The following is a 20,175-nucleotide window of genomic DNA, read 5'->3' on the forward strand; positions in this document are numbered from 1 at the left end:
AGCATCTGAGCAAGCGAAACAGGGCCTCTCTGTCTTACTATATGTAGCCCATGTATTTGATGCTGTCTGGACGATGAAGGAATTATCACCACAACAGCACCTGTCTTTTTACTAAAGAAATGCATTAACTAAGGACATTTTTTTCTGTAAAAATTAAATCATCCTTCCTTCTTTTTCTTTTCTCTGCCCCACTTTTAAAGCACCTCATTGTTGCAGCTTAATTTCATTGAATGTCACGCGCTTGCCATCATGTCGCGTGAAACAATGCATGGGAGCTCTGTCAGGGTGGATTAGTCCATTATTATCAACCAGTCCATGGGTGATGAAAGACACTTGTTTCTAATATTATGAGAAAAATGTGGATTATATTGATAATGATATTAAATATATGTATACTCTATGTGTGGAAATGATTGATCTATTATGAATAATTATGCGGCTGTATAGACGGGATGGTTGTTTAGCAACAAAACAGACACATGGGGCAAAAAGATAAGGAGGTTGGCTTACATTGTTGATAACATGTAAACTAGATTTAGTCTCAAAATGTTTATTGAAAACATAAGCACATTTGCACAATGAACACTTGTTGTCTCTTAAATACATTGTTACAGTTGTTGGTTAGCTAGCTAGGGATTTTTTTTGGCCATATTAGCATTGACATGAAATCAGTCAAAGCACCTAAAAACAGGAGATGATATCAAGAACAAGATAAAACTAGCTGAAACGAGCCACCTACAATTCCCCGCATGGCAGCTTCTTGTCATTACTGCTAGCTACTGGATCGAACCGTTCAGAATCATAACAAAGCACAGCTTCCGGCCACATTGATGCACGCGAATTATTTTCGTGAAGTTTTCAGACAACAGGTCTATGAAATCATTTTTTTTTTAGCACAGTGGCCAGGCAAACCCACCCTCCCTCACCATGTCCTTTGCAAATTTGAAGCTTCCTGAAGATTTTGCTGCTGCTGAACCAACTTGCTGAACCAACCTGTTGAACCAAGGGTTATGATAGCGATGAGCTAAGCAGTCCATGACAACGGGTCATTTGTCGTGGGAGGAGGGGTTGGGGGGGCTCAAGTGGAGAATTTTTTATTTTTTAAATGTATTACTAGTATTTTTTTTATTATGCCCAGCTCGCGAGCCCCCTTGATGATGTGAGGCCTGAGGCAATTGCCTTTTCTGCTTAATGGTAAGTCCGTCACTGAGGGCAGTGAACTCTAGTTTTAAGCCTCAGTCATCTTTAGGGGCTTGAGTTTTTTCTGATCATACGATCTGAGCTGGAAAAGCTCTGGGCCCCAGTTAAAGACAATAACTATGGAAAAACATTGTTTACATTTTTTTGTCATAGCCTCTCTCTCTCTTTCTGTCCCACGTGACACTGTTGAGAGGTCATGCTCTTGCTTACAGATGGAGAACAGCCGTAGTCTGTCATTCACTCAACCATTGGCAGAGATGGTTTACTTCACTCTGAACTAATTTCTCATAACTGAATGCTGGAGAACATAAAATGTAACAGATTCTGCTCAAACTTGCTCGAAGAGAGCACATACGTTGGCCCTAACTCACAAACTGTAGCCTATATCAGGCTCTCTGCAATGATCTCACATGCTGTATGAGTTCTGTCACTGGGCCGGTCACTGAGTGAGAATGATACACTGAGGTTACCTGAGGTTACCTGATCCATCTGTCACCGTCAGTGAACCTGGTCAAGGAATGGGAGCTATGCAAAGGAAATAGAAAATATGGAATTTAGAGAGAATAGAGGATGACAGAGAAAGATAGAGATGAACAAAGGGGATGTGATAACATGTCCAAATTGCAATCAATCCTGTTATACAGTGCCTTCAGAAAGTACATACCCCTCGACTTATTCCACATTTTGTTGTGTCAAAGCCTGAATTTAAAATGGATTAAATCGTTGTTGTTGTTGTTGTTGTTTTTTTACACACAATACCCAATAATGACAAATTGAAAACATGTTTTTAGACATTTTTGCAAATGTATTTAAAATGAAATACAGAAATATACAATTTACATAAGTATTCACACCCCTGAGTCAATTCTTTGTAGAAGCAGCTTTGGCATCTATTACAGCTGTGAGTCTTTAAGAGCTTTCCACACCTGGATTGTGCAACATTTGCCCATTATTCGTTAAGACACTCATCAAACCCTGTCAAATTGGTTGTTGATCATTGTTGGACAACCATTTTCAGATATTAACATAGATTTTCAAGTAGTTTTAAGTCAAAACTGTTACTTGGCCACTCAGGTAAGCAACTCCAGTGTTTTAGGTTATTGTCCTGCTAAAGGTGAATTCATCTACCAGTGTCTGGTGGAAAGCAGACTGAACCATGTTTTCCTGTGCTTAGCTCCATTCTGTTCCTTTTTTTTAATCCCGAAAAACTGAAAACTCTCCAGTCCTTAACGATTACAAGCATACCCATAACATGATGCAAACTCCATTATTCTTGAATATATGGAACGTGGGACTTAGTAATGTTTAGGGCAAATCCAATAAAACACATAACACTTTGTATTCAGGACAAAAAGTGAATTGCTTTGACACAGTTTTTGCCGTATTACTATTTTGCCTTGTTGCAAATAGGATGCATGTTTTTGAATATTTGTTATTCTGTACAGGCTTCCTTCTTTTCACTCTGTCAATTATGTTAGTTAGTATTGTGGCATTACTACAATGTTGTCGATCCATTCTCAGTTCCCTCCGAACACAGCCATTATACTGTCACCAATGGCCTCGATACATTCCGGCGGGCTACAGTAGCATACTTTGTATCAGTCAAATTCTCGCGATAGTTAGGATTGCCTAATCGCACAACTTGTTGCTTCCTGGGTCTTCCTCTTGTTCGCAAGTTAATTAAGAAGATCGTTTGGACTACTGAATCAAGCAAGATTTCCAGGTCGTATATCATTTTTTCATGAACAATGAATGTATATTTTTCACTAATGAAATGAAAAGCTGTTGCATTTGCAGAAATCGCAGTTGCATGCTTCAGCCCGCTGTATTTGCTAGGCTCAGTTACTACATCCAGTTGATTGCATGTTAAATGATTCGAGATCACAAGTGTGATACAAAATGTAAAACTAACGGTGCAAGAATGAATTATTTTTGTGAGAAAATAACACTGGGAACAATTAAATTATATTTATTCTATAGCTAGCAGGTCATGTGAGTTAAAATGGGGGCACTTGACCTCTCGTATACAACCATAGGTCTAAAGGGCTCTTCAGTGCAGGTTTGCCAGGTCTAGCTAAAATCCGCCCGCCAGGTGTGAAAACTAGCCCAATATTTTTTTCACGGGAAGAGGGTTGCCAGATTTATCCAATAAACCCTTTTTCCATAATGTTATTGAGCGAATTAAGAACACATATCGACGTCATTTAACGACAGGCTAAGAAGCAACATTTGAGAGTTTAAGAGTTGTCGCAAGATAATATAAATCACCCTTATTAAACTTGCCAGGTAATTTTCCATCAATGGATGTTGATTTAACTTGTTTTGACTGCTATGATTAAGCAATATGAACCCAAGGAGGTGTGGTATATGGCCAATTTACCACAGCTAAGAGTTGTTCTTAGGACTTTTTTTTGTCATTCCCGTGCTACACGGTCTGATATACCACGGCTTTCAACCAATCAGCATTCAGGGCTCAAACCACCCAGTTTATAATTATTAATAAATCCTGTTTGCGCATGTGCATAACTATAGATAAATATGATAGGAGAGTTTGAATGATCTAAGTTGGACAGAGGATCTCGAAACCTCTGGTCAAGAAACACTTGGACGAACTTCAAAAAATGAATTTTGGGCTATTTTCTGTCAAAAGGTGCTGTTATTATGTGCCAGATGTTAAGACAACAAACCATTATAAAAACCCTCTTAGGCCTCGCTCCCCCTGTCTGAGATATCTACTGCAGCCCTCATCCTCCACATAAAACACCCGTTCTGTTAAAGGTCCCCAAAGCATACACATCCCTGGGTCGCTCGTCTTTTCAGTTTGCTGCAGCTAGCGACTAGAACAAGCTGCAACAAACACTCAAACTGGACAGTTTTATCTCAATCTCTTCATTCCAAGACTCAATCATGGACACTCTTACTGACAGTTGTGGCTGTTTTGTGTGATGTGTTGTCTCTACCTTCTTTCCCTTTGTGCTGTTGTCTGTGCCCAATAATGTTTGTACCCTGTTTTGTGCTGCTACAATGCTGTGTTGTCATGTGTTGCTGCCGTGCTATGTTGTCTTAGGTCTTGTTTTATGTAATGTTGTCTCTCTTGTCATGATGTGTGTTTTGTCCTATATTTTGATTGAATTTATTTTTAATCACCTGTCCCCGTAGGAGGTCTTTTGCCTTTTGGTAGGCCGTCATTGTAAATAAGAATTTGTTCTTAACTGACTTGCCTAGTTAAATAAAGGTTCAATAACAAATATCCTATTTGCAAGATGTACTTGTCATTTCAATTAGGGTAGGCTACTGACTAAAATCTGGGTTTATAATTGCAATTCAACTTTGCCATGGTTTGCTGAGCTAGATGCAGGTAGCCTTATAGGCCCTGATAGGCCAACATGCCGAAGTACACAATGACACTGACATTAAATGTGGAGGATGATACATTAAGGACAGAGCTGTGACCATGATCACAATTGATCACTTCCAATTTATTGAACTAAACATGGCCATTACTAATTGCATAGATACACAAGGCTACAACAGCAAACTGAAGTTATAGGCTATTTATTAAATATGTTTGCCAGCTCCAGGTAGGCTACACAAGTGGCACATTGATTTGCATCGACTCCAGTGATATCTTCATTTCAACATGTTTATTGTATCAAATGGTAGGCTACAGTAGCCTACAATGGCATATACACGAATAGCCTATCTGATGGCCAACAGATGCAAATGTATCATTCTACACATTTTAATGTAAGTTTCACCCGAGGGAGTTCCGTAACTACCATTTCAAATATCCACTCGCTCAGTGCTCCATACCCTAGAACTGAGCATGCGTAAAAACCTTCGCTTTCCCAAAGGAAAAGTCGACATTAAATGCAGTTTACTTTAAACCACCTCTGAACGAATTTATCTAAAGAGCTCTAGTTTTCCAATGCTTTGTCGACGCTATGTCAGTTTTAGCGCGTTAATGTGAATATGAAATAGGTGTCTTCGTAATGGCCAATCTAAATAGCCTACCAACAACTGGTAAAAAGTTGTCACGATGTACGCGCATACTGCTCTGTCTCAGTGACTGCACCGCTCTAACAACCAATCCCCTTAACGCACACACCCCCTCCGGCTCTTCCCCTCCTCACTCAGTAACAGCCTGCTCACTGCCTGATAGTCAGCAACAGCAGGTCACAGTGAAATATATATATTTTTAAAGAGAGATAAATGCCATGGCGGCCGCGGTGCAATTTAGAATTAGGCCAAAAACTGAAACCCACGAACAATACATTTTCACCCGCGACATCGTTTTCAAAGTAGCCCAATTTTACCGGAAAACAACAAACATGGCAACCCTGTCATATCTATTCATGTGAAAGAAGTGTGTCCAGTTTATTTCTATCTCTGTGTTTTGCTGCTGGTCTTAATCAATCCAGTAATCCATGGAACTATCCATCAACCAAATAGTTTTCCCGTTAAAAAAAAGATTGCCGTTTTGAAACTGCTGTAGAAGTGTAGTAACTGCAGTCGACTGTGGTATTTTGGACACGGTCATTTCAGAATAACTGCAGTTACTCTGCAAAATTACTGCAGTAAAAAAAAAATGTTATTCTACAGTATTATTAAGTTATTCTACTGTTATTCTGCAGTATTTGCAGCATAATGCAGTTATACTGCACTCTGACTACCATCTTTTTTACTAAGGAATGTTTTTCCAGTACTGCAATAGCTCATAACTAATAAGTTATGTGTAATGTAGTAATGATAAAATATTCTATTCTGCAGGATTAAAACCCCCAGAGACCCAACCATTTCACCATGTCAGCACTGAGCGGTAAGGTCCAGACGGTGTTGGGTCCGATAGAACCCGACCAGCTGGGTAGAACCATGACCCACGAGCACCTGACCATGACCTTTGAGTGCTGCTACTTCTCTCCGGCCCCGGGGGACGAGACTGTTGCCCAGGCCCCCATCCAGATGAATAATCTATTCTGGCTGAAGCAGAACCCCTACAGCAGGTAAACTCCCCTCCATATGTATTTTCGACAGTGCACATTTTTATTCAATTTGGGTCTATACTCCAGCATTTTAGATTTGAGATAGAATGTTTTATATTAGGCGAAAGTACATCATGTCAGCTTTTATTTGAGGGTATTTTCATACATATCTGTTTTACTGTTTAGATGCATGAAGTCCTTTAATTTCTAGTCTCCCCATTTGAAGAAGTCATCATTATTTGGACAAATTTACTTAGTTTAAAAATGCAGTCAAAAGTTTAGTATTTGGTCCCATATTCCTTGCACACAATGACTACATCTACAAACTTGTTGGATGCATTTGAGGTTTGTTATGGTTGTGTTTTGGATTATGTTTTGCCCAAAAGGAACTGAATGATGAATAATGACTTCTGCCATTTGGGAATCACTTCTATTGTAAGTAAGGAGAGATGTTTCTGAACACTTCTACATTCATGTGGATGCTATCATGATTATGGATAGTCATGAATGATGAGTAAATAATGATGAGTGAGAAGGTTACAGAGGCATAAAGATTATACCACCCCTCAAAATGCTAACCTTGCCTGTTATTGATAATGGTGAAAGGTTAGCATGTTTTGTTGTAGCCTCTGAACGACATCTCACTCATTATTCATGATTTGTAAAAGATGGTGCCGAAGAACACGGCTGACGTTTTACATTCTCCCAACCAATTGTGCTATTTTATTTTTTTGTGTTTTGTGTAACTTGTTTTTTTACTTATTTGTGTACATAATGTTGCTGCTACTGTCTCTTACAACCAAAAATAACTTCTGGACATCAGAAAAGAGATTACTCACCGCGGACTGGAAGAAAATATTTCCTTTAACAAGTCCGACGAGAAGGATATCCTGCTTTCACTGGTACAGATCCACGCCTTTTGCGTGAAGAGGGGACGCAGATCCTTCTGAGAATCCAAAGGCGGCGAGTAAACTCCAAATGCCTTCCATTCTTCTTGCTAACGTGCAATCATTAGAAAATGAAATTGATGACCTACTATTAAGATTATCCTACCAACGGGACATAAAAAACTGTAACATCTTATGTTTCACCAAGACGTGGCTGAACGAAGATACGGACAAAATAGAGCTAGCGGGATTTTCCATGCACTGGCAGAACAGAGACGCTACCTCAGGTAAGACGAGGGGTGGGGGTGTGTGTCTTTTTGTCAATAACAGCTGGTGTGCAATGTCTAATATTAAAGAAGTCTCGAGGTATTGCTCACCTGAGGTAGAGTACCTTATGATAAGCTGCAGACCACATTATCTATCTAAGAGTTCTCATCTGTATTATTCGTAGCCGTTTATTTACCATCACAAAATGAAGCTGGCGCTAAGACCGCTCTCAACCAACTCTATAAGGCCATAAGCAAAGAAGAAAATGCTCACCCAGAAGTGGCGCTCCTAGTGGCCGCGGACTTTAATGCAGGCAAACTTAAATCAGTTTTACCAAATTTTTACCAGCATATCATGTGCAACCAGGGAAAATAAATCCTACACCAACTTTACTCCACACACAGAGATGCATACACAGCTCTCCCCTGCCCGCCATTTGGCAAATCTGACCATAATTTTATCCTCCTGATTCCAGCTTACAAGGAAAAACTTATATGATTACGCGGATGTTACGCTACAGGACTGTTTTGCTAGCACAGACTGGAATATGTTCCGGGATTCATCCAATGTCATTGAGGAATACACCACCTCAGTTGTTGGCTTCATCAATAAGTGCATCTATGACATAGTCCCCACAGTGATTGTACATACATGTCCCAACCAGAAGCCATGGATTACAGGCAACATCCGCATCGAGCTAAATGCTAGAGCTGCCGCTTTCAAGGAGCTGGATACTAAACGCATTTAAGAAATCCCGCTATGCCCTCCGACGAACCATCAAACAAGCAAAGCGTCAATACAGGATTAAGATTGAATCCTACTACACCGGCTCTGACGCTCGTCGGATGTGGCAGGGCTTGAAAACTATTATGGACTGCAAAGGGAAACCCAGACACGAGCTGCCCAGTGATGCGAGCCTACCAGATGAGCTAAATGCCATTTTATGCTCGCTTCGAGGCAAGCAACACTGAAGCATGCATGAGAGCACCAGCTGTTCTGCATAAATGTGTGATAACGCTCTTGGTAGCCGATGTGAACAAAACCTTTAAACAGGTCAACATTCACAAAGCCGCTGGGCCAGACGTATAACCAGGATGTGTACTCAAGCATGCACGGACCAACTGTCATGTTTTCACTGACATTTTCAACCTCTGTAATATCTACCTGTTTCAAGCAGACCACCATAGTCCCTGTGCCCAAGCGAAGGTAACCTGCCTAAATGAATAAATACCGCCCCGTGGCAATCACGTCGGTAGTCATGAAGTGCTTTGATAGGCTGGTCATGGCTCACATCAACAGCATCCTCCCGGACACCCTAGACCCACTCCAATTTGCATACCGCCCGAACAGATCCACAGATGACGCAATCTCAATCGCGTTCCACACTTCCCTTTCTCACCTGGACAAAAGGAACACCTATTTGAGAATGCTGTTAATTGACTACAGCTCAGCGTTCAACACCATAGTGCCCATGAAGCTCATCACTAAGCTAAGGACTCTGGGACTAAACACCTCTTTCTGCAACTAGATCCTGGACTTCCTGACGTTCCGCCCCCAGGTGGTAAGAGTAGGCAACAATAGGTCTGCCACGTTGATCCTTAACACTGGGGCCCCTCAGGGGTGTGTACTTAGTCCTCTTCTGTATATAGCCTACTTGGTAAATATTGTCTTCTTCTTGAACTGCACTGTTGGTCAATGGTTTGTAAGTAAGCATACTCTTGTTGTATTCAGCGCATGTGGCAAATAAAGTTTGATTTGATTTAGATTTATTCATGATTTTTCTTAACCATGGCATTATCAGGATTAATTTAAAGTGTTCAGAAACATCTCATCTTCTCATTTAGAAAGAAAATTACTTCAGTCATAGGGCTCTATAAAATCTGTTTTATTTTTGCCCGATTCTGTTTTTCCCCAAATTCTGTTTTCTCCGTTGAGTTTTTCCAGGTTTCCGTTCATCAGTTTTTCAGGTTTTCGATCTCAAAATCACACTTTTTTAAAGAGTAACTTTTATGAAGAAAAACAATAATAATCGAAAACCAGATGTCTTAGTTATAGTGAAACAAGTCAATTCTGGTCTTCATTTTGACTGTTCGTTACAAAAGTGATAGATTTGGGTCTTTCAGTAATAAATCTAGCTCTTTTTGCCCCTAGCGGTTCAACTCTACCATTGACATCATGATGTGTAGGCACCTTGAGAAGGTGCAAGGTGCCTCTACGTCATCTCAAGGGAGGGGTTCGGTATGAAATCCACTCCCTTCTAGATGTGCTGGGTGGTACCACCTCAAGCCTTACTATAAAAGTAGGCGACAGCATGCCTTATTTGGCAATGGTCTTGGTAAGTATAGTGTGCCAATATATTTTGCATGATGCTTTCTTGAATAGACAATTGAAGTTTCACAAAATTCGAAAGGCAGTAAGGCACATTTCCTTATATGACCAAATTCAACGTTTCATACACATTATGTGCTTTACCGAAATAGAAAAAATGTAGGCTGAGGATTATACGTTTTATATTTTCAGCTACATAATCTTAACAAGAAATAGATGACAATGGTGGTCATGACAACTTGGCTCATAGTTCAATGGTTGTGAGTAATTTTTTTTTTTTTTTTAAATAAAAGTTAACTAGGCAAGTCAGTTTTAAGAACAAATTCTTATTTACAATGACAGCCTAGGAACAGTGGGTTAACTGCCTTGTTCAGGGGCAGAACGACAGGTTTTTACCTTGTCAGCTCGGGGATTCGATCTAGCATCCTTTTGGTTATGGGCCCAACGCTCTAACCACTACCTGCCGCCCTAATCCCACATGGGGCAGATATATTTTTTTCTCTCTTCATTTTCATCCCCAGCACACACACTTCTAATTCTGAAAACTGAAAGCATACCTTTGAGCAGGGCTGGATTAAGAAATCATAGGTACTTATTTTTTATTTTTTTTTATAGCTTTTATAATACCACACAAATGACCAAAATGAGTGGGTACTCTGACTGACAAACTTTGATCAATCTGGTCTTGAATTTAAAAAAAGCAACAATAGCCCAGGCCAAAGAAGTGACACACAGATTGTACAATATAAGGAGGAAATACACTACCGTTCAAAAGTTTGGGGTCACTTAGAAATGTCCTTGTTTTTGAAAGAAAATGTAATTTTGTCCATTTAAAAGAACATCAACTTGATCAGAAATACAGTGTAGACATTGTTAATGTTGTAAATGACTATTGTAGCTGGAAATGGCTGACTTTTAATGGAATATTTACATAGGCGTACAGAGGCCCATTATCAGCAACCATCACTCCTAGCTAATCCAAGTTTATAATTTTAAAAGGCTAAATGATCATTAGAAATCCCTTTTGCAATTATGTTAACACAGCTGAAAACTGTTGTCGTGATTAAAATAAGCAATAAAACTGGCCTTCTTTAGACTAGTATCTGGAGCATCAGCCTTTGTGGTTTCCATTACAGGCTCAAAATAGCAGAAACAAATAACTTTCTTCTGAAACTTGTCAGTCTATTTTTGTTCTGATAAATGAAGGCTATTCCGTGCGAGAAATTGCCAAGAAACTGAAGATCTTGAACAACGCTGTGTACTACTTCCTTCACAGAACAGCACAAACTGGCTCTAATCAGAATAGAGAGAGGAGTGGGAGGCCCCGTGCACAACTGAGCATGAGGACAAGTACATTAGCGTTTCTAGTTTGAGAAGCAGACGCCTCACAAGTCCTCAACTGGCAGCTTCATTAAATATTACCAGAAAAACACCTGTCTCAACGTCAACAGTGAAGAGGTGACTCCGGGATGCTGGCCTTCTAGGCAGTGTTCCTCTGTCCAGTGTCTGTGTTCTTTTGCCCATCTTAATCTTTTCTTTTTATTGGCCTGTCAGAGATATGGCTTTTTCTTTGCAACTCTGCCTAGAAGGCCAACATCCTAGAGCCTCTTCATTGTTGACATTGAGACTGGTGTTTTGCGGGTTTCCAGCTACAATAGTCATTTACAACATTAACAATGTCTACACTGTATTTCTGATCAATTTGATGTTATTTTAATGGACACAATGTGCTTTTCTTTCAAAAACAAGGACATTTCTAAGTGACCCCAAACTTTTGAACAGTAGTGCATTTACATTTATATATTCTTCTTCCATTCCTTTACGTAGATTTGTGTGTATTAGGTATTGGTTGTGGAATTGTTAGATTACTTGTTAGATATTGCGGCACTGTCGGAACTAGAAGCACAAGCATTTTGCTACACTAGCAATAACATCTGCTAACCATATGTATGTGACCAATAAAATTGTATTTGATATACACAGGAAACTGTTGAGCGTGAAAAACCGGGCAGCATTGCAGTTCTTGACACAAACCGGTGCGCTTGGCACTTACTATCATACCTGTTCAAGGGTACTTAAGTCTTTTCTCTTGTCCATTCACCCTCTGAATGGCACACATACACAATCCATGTCTCAGGGTTTAAAAATCCTTCTTGAACCTTTCTCCTCCCCTTCATCTACACTGATTGAAGTGGATTGAACAAGTGACATCAATAAGGGATCAGAGCTTTTACCTGGATTCACCTGGTCAGTCTGTCATGGAAGGAGCAGGTGTTTCTTAATGTTTTGTACGCTCAGTGTGGTCTAGCACCCTAACAGCAAGTAGTCTATATAGCCCGTACAGCAGGCAGATTTCTAGAACCATACAGCAGATAGTCTAGCACCTTTTACAGCAGGTAATCTAGAACCTGTACAGCAGGCAGTCTAGAACGTGTTCAGGCTGAAGCCAATAGACAAATCTCTGTGTCCCTGTAACAATCTTCTTCAGCCATGAAAACCTGCTGCTGCTGCAGGAGACCAATGCTGTGCGGGAAGAGCTGCATGAGTACCGAAAGGCAGGAGGGGGTACCATCGTAGAAAACACTACCCAGGGTATCGCCCGGGATCTGCCCTGCCTCAAACAGCTGGCCAAGGATACGGGCGTCCACATCATAGGAGGGGCGGGGTACTATGTGGACGCCACCCACTCTGAGGCCACCAGGAAGATGACCGTGGAGAAGGTGGGGGAGGTTTATGGTAGTTTGTGTCTGTGTGAAGGTATACTGGCCCATTTGTAGAAGCGACCCTCTCGGTCAAATGTATCCTAGTGGCTTTGGTCAGCTGTCTCCCACCTGAGGGAGCTATGGCCAGTTTGTGTCCATTGTCTGCCACTACTTACCCTGACTAACACTCGACTTCTCTCTCCAGCTCACAGACATCATCATCAGTGAGGTTCTCCACGGGGCGGATGGGACCGAGATCCGCTGCGGTGTGATTGGAGAGATCGGCTGCAGCTGGCCAATCACGGACAGTGAGAAGAAAGTGCTGCAGGCCACTGCACACGCTCAGACCGAGCTGGGCTGCCCAGTCATCATCCACCCAGGACGGAACCCTGGTGCACCGGCTGAGATAGTGCGTCTCCTGCAAGAAGCTGGAGGTGACATCAGCAAGACCGTTATGTCACACCTGGATAGGTGAGAGCTTTCATTCAGGGCCCAGAGTGGAATGGAGGTGTGGCAGGACTTTTTTTCCCTGGTCAGTCACACAGTCAGGAAAGGGTCAGAGGCCTACATGGGTTTATAATACAGTATGAACAATTATACTTATAAAGCAAGCTTCTACAGTGCATTCGGAAAGTATTCAGACCTATTTACTTTTTCCACATTTTGTTACATTATAAGCAACAACACAAAAGTACCACATTTTCATAAGTATTGAGATTCTTTACTCAGTTCTTTGTTGAAGCACCTTTGGCAGCGATTACAGCCTCAAAACTTCTTGGTTAGTACGCTACAACTTGGCACACCTGTATTTGGAGAGTTTCTCCCATTCTTCTCTGCAGATCCTCTCAAGCTCTTGTCCCAAAGCCACTCCTGCGTTGTCTTGGCTGTGTGCTTAGGGTGTGACTTCCGTCTGGCCACTCTACCATAAAGGCCTGATTGGTGGAGTGTCCTTTTGGAAGGTTCTCCCATCTCCACAGACGAACTCAGGAGCTCTGTCATAGTGACCATCGGGTTCTTGGTCACCTCCCTGACCAAGGCCCTTCTCCCCCGATTGCTCAGTTTGGCTGGGAGGCTACCTCTATGGAGAGTCTTGGTGGTTCCAAACTTATTCCATTAAAGAATGATGGAGGCACTGTATTCCTGGGGAGCTTCAATGCTACAGAAATGTTTTTGGTACCCTTCCCCAAACCTGTGCCTCGACACAATCCTGTCTCGGAGCTCTATGGACAATTCCTTGGATCTCACGGCTTGGTTTTTGCTCTGACATGCACTGTCAACTGTGGGATCTTATATATATGTGTGTGTCTTTCCAAATCATGTCCAATCAATTTAATTTACCACAGGTGGACACTAATGAAGTTGTAGAAACATCTCAAGGATGATCAATGGAAACAAGATGCACCCGAGTTAAATGTCAAGTCTCATAGCTAAGTGTCTGAATAGTTCTAAGGTATTTCTGTTTCTATTTTTTTATACATTTGTGAACATTTCTAAACTTGTTTTCCTTTGTCATTTTGGGGTATTGTGTGTAGATTAGATTTAAAAAAATAAATTTAAAAAATCTATTTTAGAGTGAGGCTGTAACAAAATGTGGAAAAGGTGAAGGGGTCTGAATACTTTCGGAATACACTGTAATTGTTCAGGAATGTGTTAAGGCGTATTGTGGAGAATTTTAATCTGCTGATGCCTCAAAGATCGCTTCAGTGAAGAGTGACTAAATTATTAATGGTTTGTTTTCCTAACACAGGACCATATTTGACAATGGAGAGCTGCTGGAGTTTGCAAAGATGGGGAGTTACCTGGAATACGACCTGTTTGGAACAGAGATGCTGAACTATGTCTATAACCTGGAGGTGGACATGCCCAGTGACAGCCAAAGAGTCAAGGCGTGAGTGCTCTTTGCTACCGAACTACCTACTAGACAACTGCAGCTAAACTAGGTCAATTTGGTTGTCTGTATCTATTTCACGATACTTTACTAAACCTAAAAAGTTAAATAACGCCCATGGATCTCTTTTGATGTGTGTGCGTGCATCAAATCAAACATTATTTGTCGCATGCACCGAATACAACAGGTGTAGACCTTACCGTGAAATGCTTACTTACAAGCCCTTAACCAACAATGCAGTTCAAGAAAGAGTTAAGACAATATTTACCAAATAAACTAAAGTTTAAATAATTATAAAAAGTAACACAATAAAATAACAATAACCCGGCCATATAAACAGGGTACCAGTACCGAGTCAATTTTCCGGGGGAACAGGTTAGTCGAGGTAATTTGTACATATAGGTAGGGGTCAAGTGACTATGCATAGATAGTAAACAGCGAGTAGCAGCAGTGTAAAAACAAACTGGGGGGGGGGGGGGGGGGCGCGCAAAATCTAAATAGTCAGGGATGCCATTTGATTAATTGTTCATCAGTCTTATGGCATGGGGGTAGAAGCTGGACCTAGACTTGGCGCTCCGGTACTGCTTGCCGTGTGGTAGCAGAGAGAACAGTCTATGATTTAGGTGACTGAAGTCTTTGACAATTTATTTTACTTTCCTCTGACACCGCCTAGTAAATAGGTCCTGTATGGCAGGAAGCTTGGCCCCAGTGATGTACTGGGCCGTTCGCACTACCCTCTGTAGTGCCTTACGGTCAGATGCTGAGCAGTTGCCATACCAGGCGGTGATGCAACCGGTCAGGATGCTCTCGATGGTGCAGCTGTAGACATTTTTGAGGATCTGGGGACCATTGCCAAATCTTTTCAGTCTCCTGAGGGGGAAAAGGTGTCGTGCCCTCTTCATGATAGTTCTATGGTGATGTGAACACCAAGGAACTTGAAACTCTCAACCCGCTACACTACAGCCCTTTTGATGTTAATGGGGGCCTGTTCAGACCGCCTTTTCCTGTAGTCCACAATCATCTCCTTTGTCGTGCACACATTGAGGGAGAGGTTGTTGTCCTGGCACCACACGGCCAGGTCTCTGACCTCCTCCCTATAGGCTGTTTCATCATTGTCGGTAATCAGGCCTACCACTGTTGTGTCGTCTGCAAACTTAATGATGGCGTTGGAGTTGTGTTTGGCCACGCGGTCGTGGGTGAACAGGGAGTACAGGATGAGACTAAGCACTCACCCCTGAGGTGCCCCAGTGTTGAGGATGAGCGTGGCAGATGTGGTGTTGCCTACTCTTACCACCTGGGGGTGGCCAGTCAGGAAGTCCAGGATCCAGTTGCAGAGGGAGGTGTTTAGTCCCAGGGTCCTTAGCTTAGTGATGAGCTTTGTGGGCACTATGGTGTTGAACGCTGAGCTGTAGTCAATTAACAGCATTCTCAAATAGGTGTTCCTTTTGTCCAGATGGCAAAGAACAGTGTGGAGTGCGATTGAGGTTGCGTCATCTGTGGATTTGTTGGTGCGGTATGCGAATTGGAGTGGGTCTAGGGTATCTGGGATGATGCTATTGATGTGATCCATTTCAAAGCACTTCATGGCTACCGACGTGAGTGCTACTGGGCAGCTCGCGGCTGGGTTTCCCTTTTGTAGTCTGTAATAGTTTACAAGTCCTGTCACATCCTACGAGTGTCAGAGCCGGTATAGTAGGATTACATTTTAATCCTGCATTGACGTTTTGCCTGTTTTAGGGCATAGCTGGATTTCTTGTAAGCGTCTGGATTAGTGTCCCACTCCTTGCAAGTGGCAGCTCTAGCCTTTAGCTCGATGCAGATGTTGCCTGTAATCCATGGCTTCTGGTTGGGATATGTACGTACGGTCACTGTGGGGACGTTGTCGTCGATGCACTTATTGATGGTATACTCCTCAATGCCATTGGATTAATCCCGGAACATTTTCCAGTCTGTGCTACCAGAACAGTCCTGTAGTGTAGCATCCGCATCATCTGACCACTTCCATATTGATCAAGTCACTGGTACTTCCTGCTTTAGTTTTTGCTTGTAAGAAGGAATCAGGAGGATAGAATTATGGTCACTTTACCAGATGGAGGGCCAGGGAGAGCTTTGTATGCGTCTCTGTGTGGAGTAAAGGTGGTCCAGAGGTTGTTGTTTTTTTTTCCTCTGGTTGCACATGCTGGTGGAAATGAGGTAAAACGGATTTAAGTTTGCCTGCATTAAAGTCCCCGGCCTCTAGGAGCGCCGCTTCCTGATGAGCATTTTCTTGTTTGCTTATTGCCTTATCCTGCTGTGCCAGCATCGGTTTGTGGTGGTAAATAGACGACTATGAATAATATAAATGAGAACTCTGTTGGTAGATAGTGTGGTCTACAGTTTATCATGAGGTACACTACCTCAGGCGAGTTATACCTCGAAACATCTTTAATATTAGACATCACCCACCAGATGTTATTGACAAAATATGACACACACCCCTGCCCCTCGTCTTACCAGACGCAGCTTTTCTGTCCTGCCGATGCAGGGAAAATCCCGCCAGCTCTATATTATCCGTGTAGCCGTTCAGCCGCGACTCGATTAAACATAAGATATTACAGTTTTTAATGTTCCGTTGGTAGGATAGTCTTGATCGTATTTCATCCATTTTGTTTTCCAATGATTGCACATTGGCCAATAGAATGGATGGCAGTGGAGGTTTACTCACTCGCCTACGAATTCTCAGACGGCAGCCCGACCTTCGCCCCCCTTTTTCGCCGTCTTTTCTTCACTCAAATGACAGTGATTTGGGCCCGTTCCTGAGAAAGCAGTATATCTTTCATGTCAGACTCATTAAAGAAAAACATCTTTGTCCAGTTCGAGGTGAGTAATCGCTGTTCTGATGTCCAAAAGTTATTTTCGGTCATAAGAGACAGTAGCAGCAACGTTATATGCAAAATAAGTTACAAACAATGCAAAAAATCTCATAAAATAGCACAGTTGGTTAGGAGCACGTAAAACAGCAGCCGTTAGACGTGTGTGTGTGTGCGTGTGTGTCTCCCACCCTCTCTAGCTTGGCGTTCCTGGTCCAGGAGGGATATGAGGACAACATTGTCATTGCCCACGACATCCACACCAAGAACCGTCTCACCAAGTACGGAGGGCACGGCTACTCACACATACTGAAGAACATCGTGCCCAAGATGCTGAGGAGAGGGATCAACCAGACCCAGGTGGACAAGATCCTCATAGACAACCCCAAACGCTGGCTCACATTCAAATGAAGGATCAGAATCAGATCACCCAGAAGATGAAGGCTGCTCCATAGGCCTTTATCCTTTTCAACAGCTACTGAACTCACAGTTTAAAAAAAAAAAAGTGTTTAGAAATGTTTTATTACCTGCAAATTACCAAATGCAATTGATGTCAGAAGTTGACAGTTTTTATTCTTGCTACTTGTCTGTGATTTACTGAATCAAAGTGTTCTATTGAGAGGTAAACAAGGTAAAAAAAAACTTGGATTGAACACTAACAACATTCTGATAGCTGAGTGAGGAGTAACGTTAAATCAAATATATTTGTCACACAATTACTTGCCATGACTGAATCAAAGCTTCAATTCATGTTTGTAATTAATTATTAATACTGTAAGCAAATAAATTAAACCATCTAGCTAGAAAATAAGTCGTAGACTAAATCTAAATGTGGTGCCATTATTATACACAGAAACCAAATGTCATTTAACAAGACAAAGCGACAGTTTCTGCCCCAAACAAACTCAAGGACATGGACTGCACATCGTCTGCACTTGGTGCTCTACTCATAAATATGGTGCTTTCCGTTCTGACTAGTTTTAGTGAAAGCCATAGGAGCTTTGTTTGTAGTAATGACGTTTAACAAAGATTCTTTATAATTTTTTTATTGCTAAAAGATATTGGGGTACCAAAAGTTCTTTATTAGTATGCTTGTTAGATGTGTTTTTGTGATGTCACACTGTGACTGGGTGGCTATAGGAGGGGATCTGGTTGGCTGGTAGGTTGTGATGTCACCCAATGGGTTCCTATGGGAGGGGGCTGGTAGGTCATCCTGAAGGACATGGTCTTCCCTTCTGAGAACAGGTGGCATCACAGAGGGACTTCACCACATGAGCATCGACATCACAGCAGACAATACATAACCATTGTGTCACTTTAGGACAGTGTGTGATAGGATTTAAAAAGTTAGGGAGTAGGAGTGTTTCCCCCCCTGATACATCACCAAATCGAACATCATGGTAGTCTGCCATTCAGAGGAAAATGTGACCCAGGAATATTTTCTTACCATTTTTAATGCTCTGCTAAAATTAGAACTGACCTGTTGATTTTTTTACATGATACATGATGATAATAATGTACCAAAGTCATTAAAATTGGTTTTGATTTATTTTCTCTAGTGGCATGTTTTTCGTCCATATAATGTATCGTTTCCATTTCAAATACTGGCTGTAGACCTAATTAATCTTAGTGGAGTAGCACTTAATTCATTTTCTGGGAAAAGGTTGAATTGGACTGTATATAATGATAGCTCTTTTACACTAAATGCGGTAGTCTTATAAAGCATTAGTAATAGATCAGCACTGCAGTGAGATGCAGACAGAAACACACCAAACATTACTTCATACAGTATCGTTTTAATCACCTCTGAGTATTATTTCCTATTCTATAGACTAACATGAACTGAGATGTGTTACAAGACCAATTGAAATGAATTGATTAGTTGACCCAATGTCAAAAGCCATGAACAGCAATGAAGCATTAACACCATTCCTGTTTAACCTGCATTAATATTGGTTTATACAGATGAAACGTTCACTCATCACCTTCCTTGTTTCCACGTGTTCAAGTTTCTGTATTGGATATTGCATAATTTGGAGATTTTATGCACAAAACTAAATGTCCATTTGAATGTTAATTCAAAGGTTCACTTCTGACCCGCCAAACTGTGCTTCTTAACACCCGCCAGCTTAACCCAGAAGCCAGCTGCACCAATGTGTCGGAGGAAACACTGTTCAACTGACAACCGAGTCGGCCTGCAGGCACCCTGCCCGCCACATGGAGTCGCTAGAGCGCGATGAACCGTGCTACAATATCTTCAAAATGGTCACAGGGAATCGCTGTGAGTGTTTGGAGAGAAGAGGGGAGCAGGGAGAGATGGTGATAGCTCTGATATTAGATGCATGTTGAGGGTAAAGTAATCCAATTCATATATTATGTGATCTCTTCCATCAAAAGGAGAGAGAGATTTTTTGCAATTTCATATTTGAACATCCACTAACAGAGGCATGCTGTTTGTAGAATGGCGTTTCTGGATGGCCACAGAGGACATGGGCAGTAAGTTTTCTTGGTACCTGGTCACACCTCAGCTCCCCCTGTGTCCAATTAATCACTGGAGAAAATCAATAAAGCCACAGAGGGAGAGCATTAGGTGGGAGTTGGTTGTAGGGCATGTTTCCCCATACACATTAGCAGTGGCGATTTTAGCATGTAAATCTTGGTGGGGCAAACTCCCCACATTTTTTGGGGATGCATGCCAGCAAATCCACAACACAACACTAAACAGACATTAGTTGCAATATAAAGGTGACAAATGGTGCCCAGAAACGGTTTAGGGCCTACATAAAGCTGTCCCAACAGCAGAGCTTTCTTTTAAGCACCATGGAGTGAATCCTTGCCACCTGGCTGTCAGAGGAGCCTTGTCTGGCAGTGAAACAGTTCATTCAGCCTCATTTACTGCCTTAAAAAAAACCATAGCTGATATGGCTGACTTGTGGTTTCTACTGACAATTGAGATGTGCTAACTATGACATAAGGGGACGACAAGCGAATAAGAGGCAATCTGTCATTTTGATTAAGACAATGAGTGAGCTAGGACGGACGTCAGTAGTTCAGCACTTTTGAGGTGTACAG

General features: G+C 41.7%; 1 protein-coding gene across 1 annotated transcript; it reads left to right on the plus strand.

Annotated features, from left to right (window-relative positions):
* Positions 1-2,812: 2,812 nt before the first annotated feature.
* On the plus strand, positions 2,813-18,652 carry LOC139376204 (N-acetyltaurine hydrolase). The gene is made up of 6 exons (XM_071118499.1): positions 2,813-2,923; positions 5,971-6,203; positions 12,153-12,384; positions 12,572-12,837; positions 14,114-14,254; positions 17,304-18,652. The coding sequence occupies exons 2-6, from the start codon at positions 6,004-6,006 to the stop codon at positions 17,512-17,514; spliced, it is 1,050 nt and encodes a 349-aa protein (XP_070974600.1). The 5' UTR covers positions 2,813-2,923; positions 5,971-6,003; the 3' UTR covers positions 17,515-18,652.
* Positions 18,653-20,175: the final 1,523 nt, after the last annotated feature.

Source organism: Oncorhynchus clarkii, chromosome 20, assembly GCF_045791955.1.
Source record: "Oncorhynchus clarkii lewisi isolate Uvic-CL-2024 chromosome 20, UVic_Ocla_1.0, whole genome shotgun sequence".
Classification (NCBI taxonomy): Eukaryota; Metazoa; Chordata; class Actinopteri; order Salmoniformes; family Salmonidae; genus Oncorhynchus; species Oncorhynchus clarkii.

Bases quoted from the DNA above. Each gene is read 5' to 3' on its own strand.
- LOC139376204 (XM_071118499.1), top strand. From the start codon at position 6,004: ATGTCAGCACTGAGCGGTAAGGTCCAGACGGTGTTGGGTCCGATAGAA. The intron at 6,204-12,152 runs GTAAACTCCCCT...AATCTTCTTCAG, and splicing joins AAGCAGAACCCCTACAGCAG to CCATGAAAACCTGCTGCTGC. The intron at 12,838-14,113 runs GTGAGAGCTTTC...TTCCTAACACAG, and splicing joins GTTATGTCACACCTGGATAG to GACCATATTTGACAATGGAG.